This window comes from Aedes albopictus, chromosome 2 (genome assembly GCF_035046485.1).
Source record: "Aedes albopictus strain Foshan chromosome 2, AalbF5, whole genome shotgun sequence".
NCBI classification, from domain to species: Eukaryota; Metazoa; Arthropoda; class Insecta; order Diptera; family Culicidae; genus Aedes; species Aedes albopictus.
In genome coordinates, this window is record NC_085137.1 from 191,834,807 (window position 1) to 191,853,571 (window position 18,765).

The window sequence follows — 18,765 nt, forward strand, 5'->3', positions numbered from 1 at the left end:
TCTTGGAACACTTGTGACATGTGACAATGACGTTTCCCGTGAAGTGAAAAGGCGTATTGCAGCTGCGAATAGGGCCTTTTACGGATTGCGTAGCCAGCTTAGGTCCCGTAACTTGCAAACGCAAACAAAATTCGCTCTGTATAAGACGCTGATTCTTCCGGTTGCCCTCTACGGTCACGAAGCGTGGACGTTAAAGGAGGTAGACCGAAAAGCTTTTGGAGTTTTTAAGCGTAAAGTGCTGCGGACAATTCTCGGTGGGAAACAAGAAAATGGAATGTGGCGCAGACGCATGAATCACGAGTTGTACCAAGTGTACGAAGATGCGAATATTGTGAAACGTATAAAATACGGCAGACTTCAGTGGGCTGGACACGTAGTGCGAATGTCGGAAGAAAGAATAGCGAAAACAATATTCAGCAGAGAACCCGGTAGAGGTAGGCGACTTCGTGGGCGGCCGCGAACTCGCTGGCTGCACGCGGTTGAAGAAGATCTACGATCCCTACACGTTCGGGGAAACTGGGGGAACATCGCCCAAGACCGACGAAGATGGTGCTCTACTATACGCTCGGCATTGGAGTAAAGTTACTTTGTAGCCAACAAGGTATCAAGGTAGGTACCAAAACAGGGTTTTATAAATCTAAAAAAAAAATCATAGTGACTCAGAAAAAGGAGCTCTTTCGCATAAAATCAAAAAATCAATACATTTTTTAAAATTTAAAAACCCAATTTGAACCTTGCTTGCAGAATCAGCAGCTCATGAACATAGGTAGATCGATTCGTTTAAGGTTGAAGGATTCGTCATTGATATCATCGTAATCATTGAAATTTAAGAAGCAGTTTTCTCGTTCAAAACCCAAATGTTCCAGATGGAAAATGGAATGCAGTGAATACATTCTCCTCTCCCGCTTTGACACACATGTGCACAACAGTGTATGTGTTAGATGTTCATCTAATCCCATCCGAAGGAGGTTTGAATTGTGAAAAGATAACCATGTGCGACTGTGAAATCGAGTTCAGTTCTAGGTCTGCTGGTGACGGAGATAGTCGAGTGACTCCGTAGCTTGAAGGAATAGAAGCCCCCGTCTAGCGAATTGGGAGTCGTGAGTTCGAGTCTCACCGGAGTACGTGGATTTCTTTTCATAATTCAAATCTCAATTTGTTCATCGAGCGCATGTTTTGTTATCCACATGGATGTCAAAGCATTTTCAACAGTGTAATAATTCAACTGTCTATTGAATATCTACAGAATTACGGGTACGACTAGCGTTCCCATTCATCTGCCGGGCACGTGATTCGACAACTTTTCCACGGGTAGTGCAATCCCAAAAGTTTGACTTATGGTTGCCTTCGAAATTCAAACATTTAAATATTCTCCGAACATTTATCCTTGTCGTAAAATAAACAAATCATGCATTTAGCACTCATGTGACAATGTTTCGTTCCATGTTCCCAGCCCTGACACTTATGACACTGAATAGTTCTTACGCCTTCTTTCAGTCCCGTCTTCGATCTGCATTCCTTCGTAGGTGGTACGCAGCACCTTTAGTTCGAAAACTCCAAGAGCGCGTTGGTCCTCTGCACGTAGGGTCCATGACTCGTGTCCATAGAGGACTACTGGTCTAATCAGCGTCTCTGAATTTCTCTGCGGGTGTCTCTTTCGGCGGTCACCAGTTAGCCCAAGTAGGTACACGAATTCTTCAACCGCCTCGATTTCATCACCGTCGATAGAAATTAGGGGTGGCGGGTGCGGTGGTTCCTTCCTGGAGCCCTTTGCCGTTATGTACTTTGTACATTGAATAAAAAAGTAAAAAAAAAAATTAATTACTAATCCGATTCGGCTGGCTTCATTCTTTAGTCAGATGTACGTTTCCACCATCGTCTCCAATTTTTGAGCTATAATATAAATATCATCCGCGAAACCAAGCAGTTGAACGGACTTCATGAAAATCGTTCCACTCGTATTTATCCCCGCTCTCCTTATTACACCCTCTCAAGCAATGTTGAACAGCAAGCACGAAAGATCATCACCTTGCCGTAACCTTCTGCGAGATTCGAAAAAACTCGAGAGTGTCCGTGAGATTCGAACTACGCACATCGGGAATCCATAGCAATCTTGAATTACGAAGCCAGCGGACTGAAACGTGAAATATTAGGTTGTCAAGAAGACAGCTGCAATCAATTTTGCCGGTGTGCACGTCGAAAACAAAAAGTCTTTGCAGCAATGTTCGACGATTGGTTAAAGACTCCAAGTCAATTGGCACGCAACCGACGAGCAGATTAGCGAAATCATTCCACGACAGCCCTCGAAGAGCATATCTGATGAAACGCTTCTGTACTCTCTCGATGCGTTCAGCATATACGGCATGATACGGAGCCCAAACTAACTCCAATAGACTGCAAACTAACCCACAAGACAGTGACTGAAATGTCGTCGAAATCAAATATACTATATTAACAATATAGGTCACTTCGTGTTTTCACATACAACGACATGGAGACGCCGTTTACGAATGATTACAGCACCACCTGTTGTCAGAAAAAGTCAATAATTATTTTTTGATCAATTTTTGTTTACCGTGCAAGGTGACATTTCTCGAAAAAAGATGTTAGGGGTGTCAAAGTTTTTTGTTCCCAAATAATCGATTAATAAATAATCGATTTACAATATAAACAAACAAAATAATATTTCATTAGATGACATCTACGAATACATCTGTAGAAGAATTTGAATGCTCCCTCATTGTAACGTCACCGAAATCATTACACTTAGAAATTTAAAATTTTCACCCTCAAAATTAACTTATATTTTGCCCTGGTGGTTGCTATTTTCCTTTGACAATGGCTTAAATTATCATCTTTCTTAATGTCCACGCTGACATACATACATCGGATTGATTAGCTTACAAATACAAAAAATCCGGAAGATCACCAACCAAGTGCACGTCAAATTTCTTGTGGCAGAGTGCAAGACATTGAATCCAAGGATCCAAGGGTGAACAAGCTAATGGACCGATGCACGAACTTAATAATTTCAACGTTTGAGCGTTCCGTGCTTACAAAAAAAATGAGTTATTTCCGATTAATTTCGTTGTTCTTCCGGAGTGAACTGTGAGTTTATTCCAATACTGATTGTTTTATTCCGGACTAATCGGCTTTGTTGTTGGATGTGTGAACATTGTGCTGTCAAAGATTGGACATTTACACGATCGACGCGAAATCCTTGCAATGCTCATTGTTTTTAAATATACAATCATGGGCTTCTGGGTGAACTTCAGTTAGTAAAAATATTCTGGCAAATTCGCCTGCTGCAGAGTGATAATCCTCCATAAATTGAGTCAGGCATTCCTTCAGATGTTCTTTCTGCATTCCTTCTGATTTTTTAACGGAAGTTCCTTCTCAGTTTTCTCTTTTCCTTTGCTAACCGGAAAAATCCGCATTTATCCGTTGCTAACCGTCGTTAACCGCGTCTAACTGCACCTGCGACTCAGTTAGCAATGGTTAGGAACGGATATATGCATACGGATTTCCCGATTAGAAAAGGATATGTCATTCTCCTTGGTTTCCTTCTAGAGTTTTTTTTTTCTGAGATTCATTCAGGAGCTCTTTTTGTAATTCCTCCAGGTGTGCCATCAGAGATTGATTTAAAGTTTTTTTTCTTAAATTTCTCCAGAGGTTCCTTCGAGGGACCCCCGTGAGTTCCTACTGATATTACTCCAGCAATTTCTTCTGATGTTTCTTCAAGAATTACTTCTATAGGAATCTTCAAGAATTCTCTTCTAGGATTCGTCAAGAAGTTCCTTATAGGATTTCCTTATAGGAGTTTCTTGGAGTCTTTCTTGGATTCCTGCAGTAGCTCCTTCAACGATTCCCTCAGGCGTTTTTTAACGAATACCTCCCGGAGTTCCTTCTGGAATTCCTCCAAAATTTTCCAAGAACGACCAGGAGTTGTTTCAAGGATTTATCCAAAAGTTCCTTCAAAAATTCCTCCTTCTGGGAAGTTCAACCGGGATTTCTACCAGTATTCTTCCAAAAGTTCCTTCCGGAATTCACTCCGTCCTTTTAGAATTTCCACCGAGTGAAGATTTGGGATTCTTCAAGGAACTTCTTTTAAAATTCTGGAGAAATTCCGAAGTGACTTTGTAAAACTCCAACGCGATTTTATATGAACAATTTAATAAATATTTTTCAAAGGAATCTTTCCAGGATTCCTTTAGAAGTTCCGTCTTTGAAGTATCAGAAATCCTCCAGGAATTATTTTCGTGATTCCTTCCGAGGTTTCTATACATTTGGAATGTCTTCAGAAGTATTTTTTTTTCCGGGATTCCCAGAAGGAATAAGTGAAGACTAGATTTGTAGTAATGAGTTGGTTTGTTGTATGGTGAGATGCTTAACTCTCCGTTTCTGCATTGAAACGGTGCAAACTCATGGGTATTATGATTCTTAGCCTAGTTTGATGCTGCTTGAGCAAAATTTTGGGGAATTATTGTTCATGCAGTTGAAAATCGGAATTATTGACACGCGAAAATCGAATTTTCTCCTAAACTGTGCGTCGGACCTACGTCGGGCAAAGTGCGCTGGATAGAGGGCCAGATCCGCTGTCCAGCGCACTACGTCCGACGTTAGGTTTCACGTATGGATTTGGAGAAAAATCGAATGTCGCGTGTGGGGAACCGCGACGACAATATGTTGTTGAAGTTGCAATAAATGAGAATACAACAACACAGTTACACAAAGTTTTGCTTTCGAATAGTTTTGGCGTTTCAGTCTTTTCGGGGTCAAAAACAACTAAATGTTTTCTTCTTCCAACGTTTCGATCCTTATTGGATCTTCCTCAGGGAATCGAATAAAGATCCAATAAGGATCGAAACGTTGGAAGAAGAAAACATTTCTGGAGCTCGATTTGAATAGGTCGTATGTACATTTGTCGATATAAAATTCGATCAGTTTATTTTGGTTATTGTAACAATATGGTAGATATTTTGGAGACTTTTAAAGGATGGAACGGAAAGCCTGTATTGTGATGATTCTGATGTATGTATCAACTTTGTTCAATTTCAACGGTTTTTGCTATAATAAGTGAATCCAACTGATCGAATTTTTAATCGACAAAAGCACATACGACCTTTTCAAATCGAGCTCCAGATTTAGTTGTTTTTGACCCCGAAAAGACTGAAACGCTAAAACTATTCGAAAGTCTTTAAAACAGTCGTCAGCTTTGCTCAAACAGCATCAAATCACACAAGCAGTCATAAAACCCTTCCTTTTTTGTTACCATTATTGCAGTTACCATTTTATTGCAGCAACGGAGAATTTACTTTCTCATTATATAAAAATTCAGCTTATTACTACAAATCTAGTATTTCACTGACTGCGTTTTTTTCTTGGAGATATGTAATCTCAGATAAAAACAATGTTGGAATATGGAGGAGGAACGCTGGAACGCTTTCCCTAAGCAATCCCGAAAGGAGTTCCTAAAATAATTCGAGAATTAATTATAGGAGGATGAGCTTCTGGAGGAATCTTGAAGAAAAAAAAAATCCTGGGTACAATTCTTAAAGGGATCCCACAAGGAAATTCTTGTGTAATTTCCGGAGAAAATACCGTTCATAACTCGCTAACGGAAAGTTCGCATTGGGTCGTCTGTGTTTTAGTCTCTGTTATGAACGTTTATCGGTTCAAATTTACTTCTCATCTGCAACTTCGCATATCGCGGCTTCGATTTGGTTCTGCGACGATAATATACGCCAGAAATTGTTCAAGAAGAGGGAATTAAATTTGATCTAATTTGCGTAGTTGAAAAAAAATCGATTAATGTTTAATCGATTATTTCAGAAGAAATGGGCATCCCCTCCATGCAATGACAGTTCGACAGAATAAACGTCATTCGGATAGCGCATGCATTTAGTGTGTAGTAGTACCTCTTCTGACGCTTGGTGGCGCCACATTCACTAAAATCGTAAGAGTGACCTATATTGTTAATATAGTATATTTGTCGAAATGCTGAGTATTGCGCCGCAGGAAATCGAGCATTGTATTGGCTTTGGCAGTAGTTAAGGCTACAAGCGGAGTTTAGAATCCAGGATCACACCAACATCCCTGATAGACGAAACTCGCTCCAGAGGTTTGCTAACTAAGCTGTACTCAAATCTAACAGTAGACCGGTGACGATTGAACAAGATCACTTTAAACCTAAGTATTGGTATTCAACTGTATACCATTTCGACACACGTTCAATGTCGGATGAAAAGGACGAAAATAAGCGGTCCAAGATGATTGCCATGCGGAACCCCGCAAACGGCTCCAAAGAATAATCGAAGGTACGGGTCCAGAATCGAAGGATCGAAAAGGAATCAGTAGGAACAAAATTAACGCTGAAAAGAACTATTGTTGGTGTCGTGAGAAGTACTGTTGCATTGTCTTAGGTAGTAAACTTCCTTCACATCGAGATCACGTCCGCACAGCACAACGATGCGAACTGTTTAAAAACCATTCGATATTTCTCAATGTTTCTACCTATTGCCACATTAGGTATGGAATAGATTTAGGGTAAGAAATCAAACTTTGAACTAGTCAAATTGTAATCTTAATTTGAACCATTTCAAAATTCATTAAAACGAAGTACTTTTCAGGCAAATATTGTCCCGAAAAAGATGTTAAACAGCTTTCCGTAATATAACCTGATAACATGGACTTTAAAAGCATTGAAAAAAGCGTTTTTTGTCATGGAAAACAGGCAATTGAAAAATCACTGTGATTTCACCCATTTCCCCCAACAGAAAGCACATTTTCGGTGCACTCGTACAGCTCATGCATTGTATCACACGCAATATGTGAACACGTCAAATGAAAGCTTATTTATCGTAGAATCGACCAACCGAATAATATTCCGCATTATTTGCCATAAAATTATCAAATTTAAGTGATTCTTACTTGGAGAATGTTATCTTAAGTTGAACCATTTGTAATCTAAATTTGAACTAGTAAACGGGGGTGAGCTTCTAGTGTTGGCCTGTAGATTGCGCTAGTGGTTGCTTTGTTTACTCTTGAGGGATTTGAGGGATGAAAAATTCCAAATTTAGTTTCCAAATTCCTAAAGAATTTTGAACATTCTGAGTTGGGATTCCACTGCCTAATGAAAAATAGGTATGAGAATTAGCAGATTCATGTGATTTTTCATTGTTTAGCATGGAATTGGCTGTTTTGTGAGTTGCTCGAGCTGCTGCCGCCAGTAGTTCAAATTAAGATTAAAATTGGTTCAAATTATGATTACGATGGTTCAAATTAAGATTAAAATCATTGATGATGAAACATCAAATATTTCAATGAAATTCGGTGCAAATACATACTTTTTTCCATTTAACAGAAAGCTTATACCCGTGGCTTTCATGTACATACAATTTTGCCGTAGTTAATTATTTCCGTGTGGGAGAAAAAATCACTTAAAATTTGCACTGCTTCAGAAAGCCGCAATTTGGTTCAAATTTTGATTACCTACCCTATTTCTACTGGCAAATCGGTCGCTGGTAGTGTTTTCTACTAACATTGTCAATAAAATTTACCTAGATAATTTCAACCTAGATTTACCTAGATGACTATATAAACCCCTGTGGGATGCTCATTCGAAATTCAAGTGAGATTTCAGAAGTCGAGTACTAATATTTACTTCATACTACACTATGGATTTCGACTACAATATGGATTTCGACTGGGGTTACGTTTTCCGTCCCATAGACCCCGTCGAAGAAATTCCTTCCGCCATCGAAGCTGCCGTTCTATCCGAGCTTAAAGCGGCACTGCCGCTAGAAAACCTATCATCAGAGGAGCTGACATCAACCCTTAAGCAATGCGAAGACGAACCGCAAAGCTGCGGTTATTTTCCCGACTTGTGGGGAGATTCAAAGCCGCACATCCCAACCCAGGAGCATTTGCTGCCAGCACTTACTGATCAACCAATGCAGATGTGGAACGTGGAAAACACCGATTTGAAGGTTGGAGTAAAGCTGTTGGGCTACGCCGACGAGCTCAATCTGTCGTCGCAGCCAGTGAAAAAACCTCGGTCCTCAAAGCTGAAGCGTTTCACCAGCCAATGGAACTGTGTAACCGTTCGCCGAATTAGCACGAGAGAATTTAAAACGCGGTGGCTTTTGCGCCACTCTCGCGTGCGAGAGACCACCGGTTCATTTTAGGTTTGCCCGACTAATATGACGACTCCGTACTCAAGGGCTTCTCGAACGGTCGTGGCTCGACTTAAATCACCAAACGCACTATAAACTAATACATAAAACCGTAAAACTGAAACAATAACAGGAACTTACTCAAAAATTACCAAATAACTGAATAGATAACAAGGACAATGGTCGCTGAAGTGAATTTATTAGAATAAACTATGTAAACCTTAAGGACAACAAAGGCAATAGAACAAGAACAACAAACAATCGAATTCATTTTAAGATATATTGTTCACAAAATGCTCGTCAAGTGTGTGTGTGTGTGTGTGTTGTGTGTGTGTTATCATGGCCATGAACTTAAAAACGACGTACCTGCGCAGGCTTTTTCGTGGTCGGTGCTTCGTGGCCAATCGTCGACGTTGCTTAGCTCCCGTTAATGTTCGCCGGATTAAAGGTGCGGAGGGGAAGTGTCGGCAGTCCGGTACTCTGCCCGTTCGTACTTAGACCGCACGCGGGTAGGCCGGATATACTCCCTACTCTCCGTTTGACTGCCAGTTTAGGCGGGCGAGGAGCAGCAAAAAAGGCTTGGAATCCAAAATAAAAAGCGTCTTTTTGGACACTTTTGGAAAATTAAACGAATGCTCAGGAAGCAGAGTGTCTGCCCCTGGCGACAAAATCCAATTTTTAAACACTTAAAAAACTACAAACTGGGAGAAGGTCGCCGAAGCTCACTTCTGCTCTCCAGCCGACTTAACTATAAAGTCATGGAGTCAAGTCGATTTCTCTAGTCAAGTAAATTTCCTGCTATTGAAGCAGTCGTCTATTCAATGTACAAACAATTATTTACAAGTGCGCCAAATTCAAATCGCACATGGCTGCAAAAACTATTTTGCGCCATCGAAAAAGTCCTATAAGATATGTAACATGAATCGTCATTAGCTTAGCCTAGACACAAACCTTACATGAAACGGATGATCTTTACTAATGGAAACGGTTCAAACTCAAAGTCAAACTCAACGAATCTAATTCAAATGAGATTTTACTTAAAAAGATAAAAACGTCAAAAGCTACAAATTAACTAAAATAGTAATAAATTAAAGAAACGAACTTTGAATTTTAAATCTGAAATATAAACAAAAAAATAGATTTATCCAAATTTATCCAATTGAATACAAATTTTATTTTACTTAAAAAAAATAAAAAACGTCAAAACGTTACATCACACCACCCAGTTTTATGAAAATTTGATCAGAGAAACTGATCAAATTTTCATAACTCACAGAATACTCGAAAAGAAAAACTACACAGTTGAATCAAACTTTACGTAAAACACAAAACTTATGTCCAGTTTACATAGATGGTCATAGAGCAACTTACAACACGGATGACTCGAACACGACTACCACAAAGGGAATTCTCCACTGTCAAACAACTTACATAATCGTTACTCGTTGAACGATTACCACAATGGAAACTCCGCAATGTCAAAAAACTTACATAGCCGTGATCTTAACGTAACGGAACTACAGTTAGTTGCATCATCAACACCCTCGTTGACACATTCGCAAATCTAACTGCTTAAACTCGGATCCTCAGAGTCCATCAGCTCATTGCGTCTGACCTCCTCCCTGATTCTCCTTAACGTAATGGAACTACAGCTGGTTGCATCATCAACACTCTTGTTGACACAATCGCAAACCAAACTGCTTAAACTCGGATCGTCAGAGTCCATCAGCCCATTGCGTCTGACCTCCTCCCTGACTCTCCTTAACGTAACGGAACTAAACCACAGCTGATTGCTCATCAAAACTCTGTTTGACTCAGTTGCAATCGAACGCTGCATAAACGTAAGCAGAAATAAATTCCAAACATCAAACTTAATTTGACAAAACTCAGAATCTGCAAAAAATAACGCACAGCTCTATGTAAACATCCAATGTAAACTGACAGCATAAAATCTTGCATGCAAGTTCTACTACCAACTGCAACGAAACGAACGAAACGTACTGTCAACGCGAGTGACGTCTTGCGCTGCACGCTAACCCCCAGCTACCCAGATTGATGTCAAAGCGACCCAGATCGAGCAAAACTGCAGTTACTCTAAAGTGGGTAAAGGTACCTTTACTCAAATCTGGGTTACTGGTGTTGGTTGCAAAATCCGAGTAACGGTTACCCTGATTTAGACGTTTCTCATCAGGGTATTCTCTACCCATTTTTATATAAATGAGTAAGCATGCTCAATACGAATCCCCCATGGAATCCCCCTTATATAATCATTCCGCCGGAAGAAAAAAGATCAAAATAAAACACAAAAGCGATTTATTCATATATCAAAAACAAGTATAAATAAATTTCCTACAAAACGGCTCCTTTTACAATAAAGATGATCCAACTTTGAATGTGGCCAGTCTCACAGGCACCAGAAGAGCCTTTGTGTGAATTTTCACAGTTGGGACAGATCCTTAATTCCTAGAAAAATGTAATTAAAGATTTTTTATTATTATTATAATCGATTAGTCGGTAAAAACATACCTGTGGCCATTACAGGTGACCAACGATCACTCGTTCCGACTACGTCGGGCGCGGGTTATTACGACAAACATGGCCAATTCTATTATATCCGGGTAAGCGGCGCAGTATCCCTGAAATTTTTATAGGGTAATTGGAATAACTACACCATGATTTCATATAGAAGAATATGAATAATTATTACTTACCAGTCAAAAGTTTGCGGTTTTCGCTAGCAAAAGTTCCTCCAAGGATTCCTTTTTTGGATTAGACTAGGATTAGACGCCGCCACGGAAAATGCAAAAAATATCCAACACCCATTTACCCTGATCTTTACCCAGATGTTGACGTCTACACACAACAAGATAAATTGGGTATCGAGATTTCCGCGAAGATTCGTTTACCCATAATCAGGGTAAAGGTTACTCTTTTGATGGGATGTCGGTTACCCGGATTTTGACAGCTGCTAATAACATAAAAATCCGGGTAGAATCGACCCAATCGATGGGTAGTTTCAGGTTAGCGTGTGTCACTGACGCAAGACGGAACGGAACGGAAAAAGAAATGAAAATAAAAACAACGGTCAGTATCGGTGGTGCACGTAGCGGTCGCGGACGACGTAATAGTGAATATTTATCGGTAGTGATTGTTATCGCGGTCGCGAAGTGCAAAAAAAAAACGAGATTCTTCATGAACGGGGGGAGTATTTCATACTTTCTATAATTATATAAATGAATTAATTGCTTTTTGTGTATATTTACAGGTATTCGTCGAGGGACTTCGTCGGGGACCGAACAAATTCAGCATAAACAGTAAAGGTAAAGTATAATAAAAATGCATGATAACTTAAGATGGCGAATCCTTTCCGCGACAGTGCAAAAAGTAAACATCGCTAACGGACTTGGTTTCCGTGCCCGACGCGATCGATTTAATTAATTGATTTCTTATTGCGGTTGTCGTCTGGGGAATATACCCGAGACTGATCGCAAAATTTACGTTTTCCTCGTGACAAAAAAAAAACGAGTTCAATAACAAAATTTACTAAAAAAAACTAAACAAAAATAAACATGTTTTGTAAAGCTTTTTCATTAATATTTTCAATTTACAGGTTTCCCGACGATTTCGGCAGCTACTTGACGGTAATGTGGATTCAATTTGAAGTGGAACGCGAAAGAATTAATCACACTCGGATGGTGAAATGGAACGCCAGTGCTGTACCTGGTCCTAACGGATTTCAGGTGATCCACTGGCCGACGAGGGAATCAAACCGCTGCAACACGAGGGAATTTAATCAACCGCTAGTAAAAATACGACGACGACAGAAGAAACGTACGCGACATAATTTGACGACGGAGAATTTCCTCCCACGAATCCTAAAACGGCGATGATGGATCTGGGGTTTCCCGTGTCAAGAACCGGATCAACGGGTGAGTCCGCTTCAATTTTTTTTTTACTAATTCTAGATTTAATACTAACATAAAATAAGCAAATATACTAAATTAATTACGTAAGCCTTTACGCTAACCAAAAATTCTTTAAGTGGCAAATATTTGGTTGACTAGCTAAGAGCAGTCTTCCAAACACGTCTCAAACACACAAAACTAAACAACGAATTCAAAAAATAATCGAATTCGTTAGTAATTTTGCTTAAAAAGAGAAAAACGTCGAAACCGCTTTTCTATCTACTCCATTCAATACAAGCAATAGCAATTCAACTTTTATTTTTCATTTTTATTTGTCAAGTGTGTGAATCAAAACCAACATTATTTTACTTAAAGAAGAGAAAAACGTCAAAACGTTACAACTGCGAGCAGTGTGGAAAGGCCTTCAAGTCCAAAGGAGGCCTTACCCAGCACAACGAAAAGATCCACTCCGGGCCAACACCACACAGATGCGATATCTGCGGCAAGCGCTATCGGGACTTCGACAGCATGGATCAGCATCGGCAGCGGCATCTGATGAAGGATAAGCCCTGTAAGTGCAGCGAGTGCCCGAAGCAGTTCATCCGAGAATCGGATCTCCGGCGACATATGGGGCTTCATCACGGCGTCAGTCCACATCGGTGCGACATTTGTGGGAAGGCGTTTGACCGGGCCGACCATTTGACGGAACACAAGTGGAGCCATGCGAACGGAACCGTGAAGAAGCCTAAAGTTTGAAGCTGGAGATGTAACGGGCTGGTTTTGAAGCATGTATTTTGTGTAAATAATAATAAACTTGATGATTTTGTAGCATGAATTTCACTTGTTATTCTTTCAATGGCCCTTTCCAGTAGCATACATAAGTTTACGTCTACTTTGCATTTGTCTATCAACATATTGAACGCTACAGGTGCTACAGCATTTGAAATGATAAATTTGATTCTTAGAGAAAATTTTCCAATTATTAAAAAAATAAGCTCATAGCTCACTTGAGCCTGGTGATTATCAAATACCGCTGTGGTGAGCAATGACACAGCGTAACAAAATAGTAGTTTACGCAACAAGGTGCAGAATGAAGATTTTTACAGCACGAGTTGTACATACGAGTTGGATAAGTACGACGAGTGCTGTAAAAATCGAGTTCTGCACCGAGATGCGTACAACGTTTTTTTGCAATTTCACAAATTACCATTTGAGGATAGTTTCTAACAAAACTTTTACATCAAACTGCACACTGATGTTCATAGCCATGTTTAAGAGAGTCTGATCATAGCACGTTATACTGTGCAATTGTCACAATTTTTCAAGCCTGCGTCAAGGAAGCATCAAGAAGTTGATCAAAACTGAAAACAGTGCTGTAATGGTTCATTACGCAACGCAAATCAGTGCTGTAATGAACCATTACAGCACTGTTAATTTGGTGTGGGAAAGTAGGCCTTTTCCTGTCAGATTTGCGTGAAGTAAAACAGCCTATTACGATGAGAAATTGCAAAATAGTTATTTATGTAACGAGTTGCAAAAAGTTGATTTTTTCAGCACGAGTTGTACATTTATCCAACGAGGCTTGCCGAATTGCATTATGAACATTATGCAACTATTTTTCATTATGCAACTCATTTCAGTTGCATAATGAATTAGTTCGGAAAAATTGGCCATTATGATATCAAAACGGATTACATAAAATATAAATTATGATACTGATTTGCATAAAATAACTTTTGGTCTGTCTCAAGAGCAAACTTAAGTGTCTCTGACAGATATTGTGTCGCTGAATCCGAATCCGTGCTCAATATTGTTTTAATCAATCGAAGAATAAATTGGTCAATTACCAACTTATGCAAAATATTTCGTTTTACCGAATCGAATTTGATAGTTTTAAGCGATTTATGTTGGGTACGGTATTTCCCATACAAGTCACCCTCCAAAAGTTGCATGCAAGTTTACATACTGACATAAATTGAATAAATCTATAAAATTTGATGTGGTAGAACGAAATATTTTGAATGAGTCATTAATTTGGATGTGAATTGACCAATTTATCCTTTGATAACCTAAAAATATACTTCCATGCTTAATGACTGGATGGATGTCCAAAAATGCTGATGCTCGTTGCGTGTTGTAGGCTAACTATGTAGCCAAGTGGTGACTATATGTTGAACCATGAAGTGCGCCTTTTTCACTGTTGCTTGCAAATCGAACCGGATCACCGGCGGCGCAGTTGCTTGTTGGCGCGGATGACGATGGGGGTCATCGATGACTCGGTGGGTATGGTGTCTACCGCATGGCCGACGTAGAAAACGTGGTATTTCGGCCGCCTCCGGTGGGTGAATGTTCCGATCACCGAAAAAGTTGCTTGATGGCGGCGCTGACGATGGGGTTCGTCGATGACTTGGTCGGTGTGGTGGCTACCACATGAACGCCGAGGACAAAACTTTGTTTGGCCGCTCTGTCGGTGCGGTTGTTTCCTTCCGGCTTTCCTACTTGACCGCACGTAATCTTTTAAACATAGGTTAATGAACTATAAACTGGCAAATAAAACACACCGCGACACTAGAACTTAGACACGCACTCCCGCCTCTTCCACGGTCCAGGTCAAAATGCGACGAGTAGAAATTCTTTAAGTCGTCAGATAATCCCAAGTCAGATCCCAAGACTTCGTGGCCGGAAATACGTAAAATTACCGAAGTAATTTTACGATCTTTTCAAACGACAATTCTCATCAACCACGAATTCCCATACCCATCTGAATATCCTGTATCGCTCTGTCTATTTTTAAATGCTCGACCTATTTTTGGCGAGAGAGTTCGGGTTTGAACATTGAACCTCGAGATCGTTTAGGTTTCGTGATGTAGTGGATAGAAAGGCAGCTTTTGTTTACATGCATTGGACTTGAGTGAAGGCGACTTGCGTGCAAGTTGTATGCGGGTTTAACGGTGCATGTCATTTCAATTGGTGACACTCAATATCGCAATACATTTATAGTGAACTTTGGAATTTAGTACATTTGATAATGAAAACAATAATTTTAAATGAAAAATAAGTTAACACAAATAATAAATTAACATTGAAGAAACATGACTTTAAGTTTATAATGCAATTAATGTACAATTTATATACATTTTAATAAATCTAAATCTCAATATATAAAAAAGCAGTGGCATACGTGGGACTGCGCATAACTTGCAAACGGAAGGTCCGATTTAGGTCGTCTATGTTTTGTTATGTTAGTTTTCACCCAAGGAAGGTTTATTAGGCAAAAAATATGGACATATTGAGAGTTTTTGAAAATCTTTTTTTTTACTTTTTTGACGGGGACTTGGACGTCAAAAATCGTAGTGGGAAAGGCAAAGTTTGCCGGGGTCAGCTAGTATTGAATAAATTCTTAAAAAAAAACATTTACACCAAAGAGACCATGCTACAAGGTCTAATGGTTACTACCGCGCAATCTCTAGAGATGTTGTAGAGGATCATTGAAGGACTTTTTTCCACGTCATGATCCTAGTCCTTGGCTTCCTTTTGTAGGACAGCCGAGGGCTGGGGCTGGCGATGATGAGAGGGTCACCTATGTGGGACTCGCAGGGATAACAAAGCCCCTTAGCGTAGGTAAGGCTCCAGGTCCGGACGGAATTCCGAACCTAGCCTAAAAGTAGCTATTGTAGAGGCTTCCGAGATGTTCAGGTCTGCTATGCAGAAATGCCTGACGAGGGAGTTTTCCCAGAAGTATGGAAGAGGCAGAGCTTGGTTCTGAGCGTGTCGAACTTTCCAGTTTTTTCACCAAGCTTGTGGGCGAAAGATTGTGACAAATGCAAACAAATGCAGATACCCAAAGTAGACGAAAACTCATGTATGCTACTAGGAAGGACCCTCGAAAGAATAACACGTGAGATTCATGCTACAAAATCATCAAGTTTTATTTACAAAAAAAATACATGCTTCAAAACTAGCAAGTTACTCAAAACTTCAAACTCTTCGCAGTTCCGTTCTCATGGCTCCACTTGTGTTTCGTTAAATGGTCAGCCCGGTCCCCTCGATGTGAAGGAAGTTTACTACCTAAGGCAATGCAACAGTGGTAGTAAAATCAAATTTTCTTGGTGAAGAAGTTGTTCCAGAACACGAGGTAAACATAGAAAGTTGTCCTTTCAATCCATTCTTTATTTCTATTCACTAACTTTTTATAAAACTATCCCGTTTCCTAACAATGAATTAAATGCTTTGGCTGTTTTCCTACTCTCCGCATTGACCAATGCGGCGCTAGCTTCTAGGCGCGAAAAATCGCTAAAAGTAATTTGCAAAAATATTGTATGGCGAATAGCATCTAAAGGCGTATTTCTCGAAGTGGAACACATTATTCGAAAACATATTTGGTAGCGGTTGTGCACAATGATGACCGGTTTGGTGCCTACTAAATATTTATTCGGTAAAAGCTTGTCATTTCGAGAAATTCGAGTTTAGATGCTTTTCGCCATACAAAATAAAATGGATTTACTCCTGCTGATCAACTGTGGGCGCGCGCCAAGCTGGTAGTCCATTAATGTTTATCGCGATTTTTCCATACGATTTGACAGTTCTTGACTACCATGCTTCCGTGAGCTTGAGGTGAGAATTTGAGAAAGTTGAAAACCGAGAGTAGCACAGACGATGCATTGAATACAAGCGATGGTGTCGCCGCCGGGCTGTCAGCGCTGGAAACTAGATGCTATAAAAGCATGCAATTTTTACTGCTGGCGCCAACAGGGACCAATCAATAAAAATGTAAACAGCAATCATCCCATTGCCAAAGGATTTCAAGCTTTTGTTTCACGTTTTACAAAAAAGTCGTGTATGGAAAACTTTTAGGTATGGTAAAAACCCACATTTTTTCCGAAGACAGTTTGACTCTATCTTTAAAATTGTATGAGTTATATGTAGTTTTTCGATTTTTTAAGGGGATTTTTGGAGTCGATTTATTCCAATTTAAAAAATAACGTTCTTGTAATATTTGCTCCAAATATGGCTTTATATGTGACCTTCCAAATGCCGCTTAAAGAACTTTTTTCATTTTACCAGCTCCTTGAGATATAATCATTTGAAGACATCGTTGTTTTTAAGTCAAAATTGCCCATAACGTTTGAATGACAAGACCTAGCAACATGCAATGTTCATAACAAATATGCGTCATTACTTGCTCTTCAAATGCTCCGAAGCTCACATCTTCGAAAAAAATCAAATAAAAAAGTTATTGCGAAAAAACCGTTTTTGGGGGGCTCACCCTAAGTCAAAACTTAAAATTGACCTACTATGTTCAAATTAAGAGCTAGATAAACGGCGTATTCGGCAAAGTTGTTCGAAATAGCATTGCCTACAACTTTGCTGAAGAACTCGATCGCGTATGCCTTAAAATTTAAAAGTTCTTTTCCAGATTTGAGTTAGGACGAGGACCACCCTAATCAAAAATTTTTGGAAAGGATGCAGCAAACAAATGCAAACAACTTCTCTGAAGACACCAAACGCCTAAAATTAACGGAAACAGAGATACGGATTTTTTTCCTGCTAAAACGTGGATTCGGACCATTGTGCATTAGTATGGTACACGTTTGTATGGAAAAAAATAAATCCTCGCTCCAGTCGACTTTTTTGATTCCATTTAGGTCCCATATGAACTGTGCAAAATTTCAGCGCAATCGGTGAAACTATAATTTAGCGCAAGCGGTTCAAAGTTTTCATAGGATTTACTATGGGGAAAGTTACATTTTCAGATAAAAATTCCCAGAGGTCGCCTCTTGTCTCCTTAATTCAAATCGATCAACGTTTCTTGTAGGAAAATCATTTATGTAACTTTCTTTCGAAGACCGCAAAACGATTGAATGCTTGTGGAAAAAGTTATTGATTTATTAACGATTAGTGATCCAACGAACGGCTGTTTGTGTTGATTTATCAGCAGCACTGCTGCTGCCGTTGCTGCATGGGGTGGCGGGTGGCATCACCACCCCCAGAAACAGCAGCAGCCAAGGCAGCAGCTACAGTGCTGCTGATAAAACAAAACAAAAAGCCGTTCGTTGGATCACTAATCGGTAATAAATCAATAACTTTTTCCACAAGCATTCAATCGGTTTGCGGTCTTCGAAGGAAAGTTTCATAAATGATTTTCCTACAAGAAGCGTTGATCGATTTGAATTAAGGAGACAAGAGACGACCTCTGGGAATTTTTATCTGAAAATTTAACTTTTCCCATAGTAAATCCTATGAAAACTTTGAACCGCTTGCGCTAAATTATAGTTTCACCGATTGCGCTGAAATTTTGCACAGTTCATATGGGACCTAAATGGAATCAAAAAAGTCGATTGGAGCGAGGATTTGATGTTTGTCCCATACTATTGTGCATCGTGGCGACGGCGAGATTCAATAACAACATTTTCCCTGTCATTGGTACTCAAAAGAGAAAATTCACCACGCTTGCTTATAGTGGTTTCTGCTTTTAGTAGTGTTGCGTGTACGTACACGCTGCATTACACGAACACCACTTGAGTTACTGGTTGAAAATAGTAAACAAAGATCAGCTGTTCCCAGCAAAATCAAATGGGCATATTTTCAACCAGTAGATTTGCATTAGTGTTCGTGATACCGCGCTGCGAAACCACTATGGGCCAGTCGCATTCATGCGGCCGTTGTTGACAGCCACTTGTCATCCG

At 39.7% G+C, this 18,765-nt stretch overlaps 2 protein-coding genes and 1 long non-coding RNA gene across 7 annotated transcripts in view; 1 reads left to right on the forward strand and 2 right to left on the reverse strand.

Moving 5' to 3' along the window:
• LOC109408153 (coiled-coil domain-containing protein 170) overlaps window positions 1-18,765 on the reverse strand; it is a 110,047-nt gene that overhangs the window by 61,199 nt on the left and 30,083 nt on the right. The gene's annotated exons all lie outside the window — the stretch shown is intronic.
• Window positions 10,471-11,144, reverse strand: LOC134286489 (uncharacterized). Its single transcript, XR_009996899.1, has 3 exons — window positions 10,886-11,144; window positions 10,701-10,810; window positions 10,471-10,637 (listed from the first exon to the last, which is right to left on the reverse strand). It is a non-coding gene; the product is annotated as an uncharacterized LOC134286489 (long non-coding RNA).
• LOC109413795 (zinc finger protein 100-like) lies at window positions 12,064-12,837 on the forward strand. Its single transcript, XM_062854658.1, has 2 exons — window positions 12,064-12,103; window positions 12,420-12,837. Exons 1-2 carry the CDS (start codon window positions 12,064-12,066, stop codon window positions 12,833-12,835), a joined length of 456 nt encoding a protein of 151 aa, XP_062710642.1. The 3' UTR covers window positions 12,836-12,837.

What these genes read in the sequence shown, in the direction of transcription:
- LOC109413795 (XM_062854658.1), top strand. Translation starts at nt 12,064, where the DNA reads ATGGATCTGGGGTTTCCCGTGTCAAGAACCGGATCAACGG. An exon ending in GTCAAGAACCGGATCAACGG is followed by an intron (nt 12,104 to 12,419) that starts GTGAGTCCGCTT and finishes TTATTTGTCAAG; the next exon opens with TGTGTGAATCAAAACCAACA.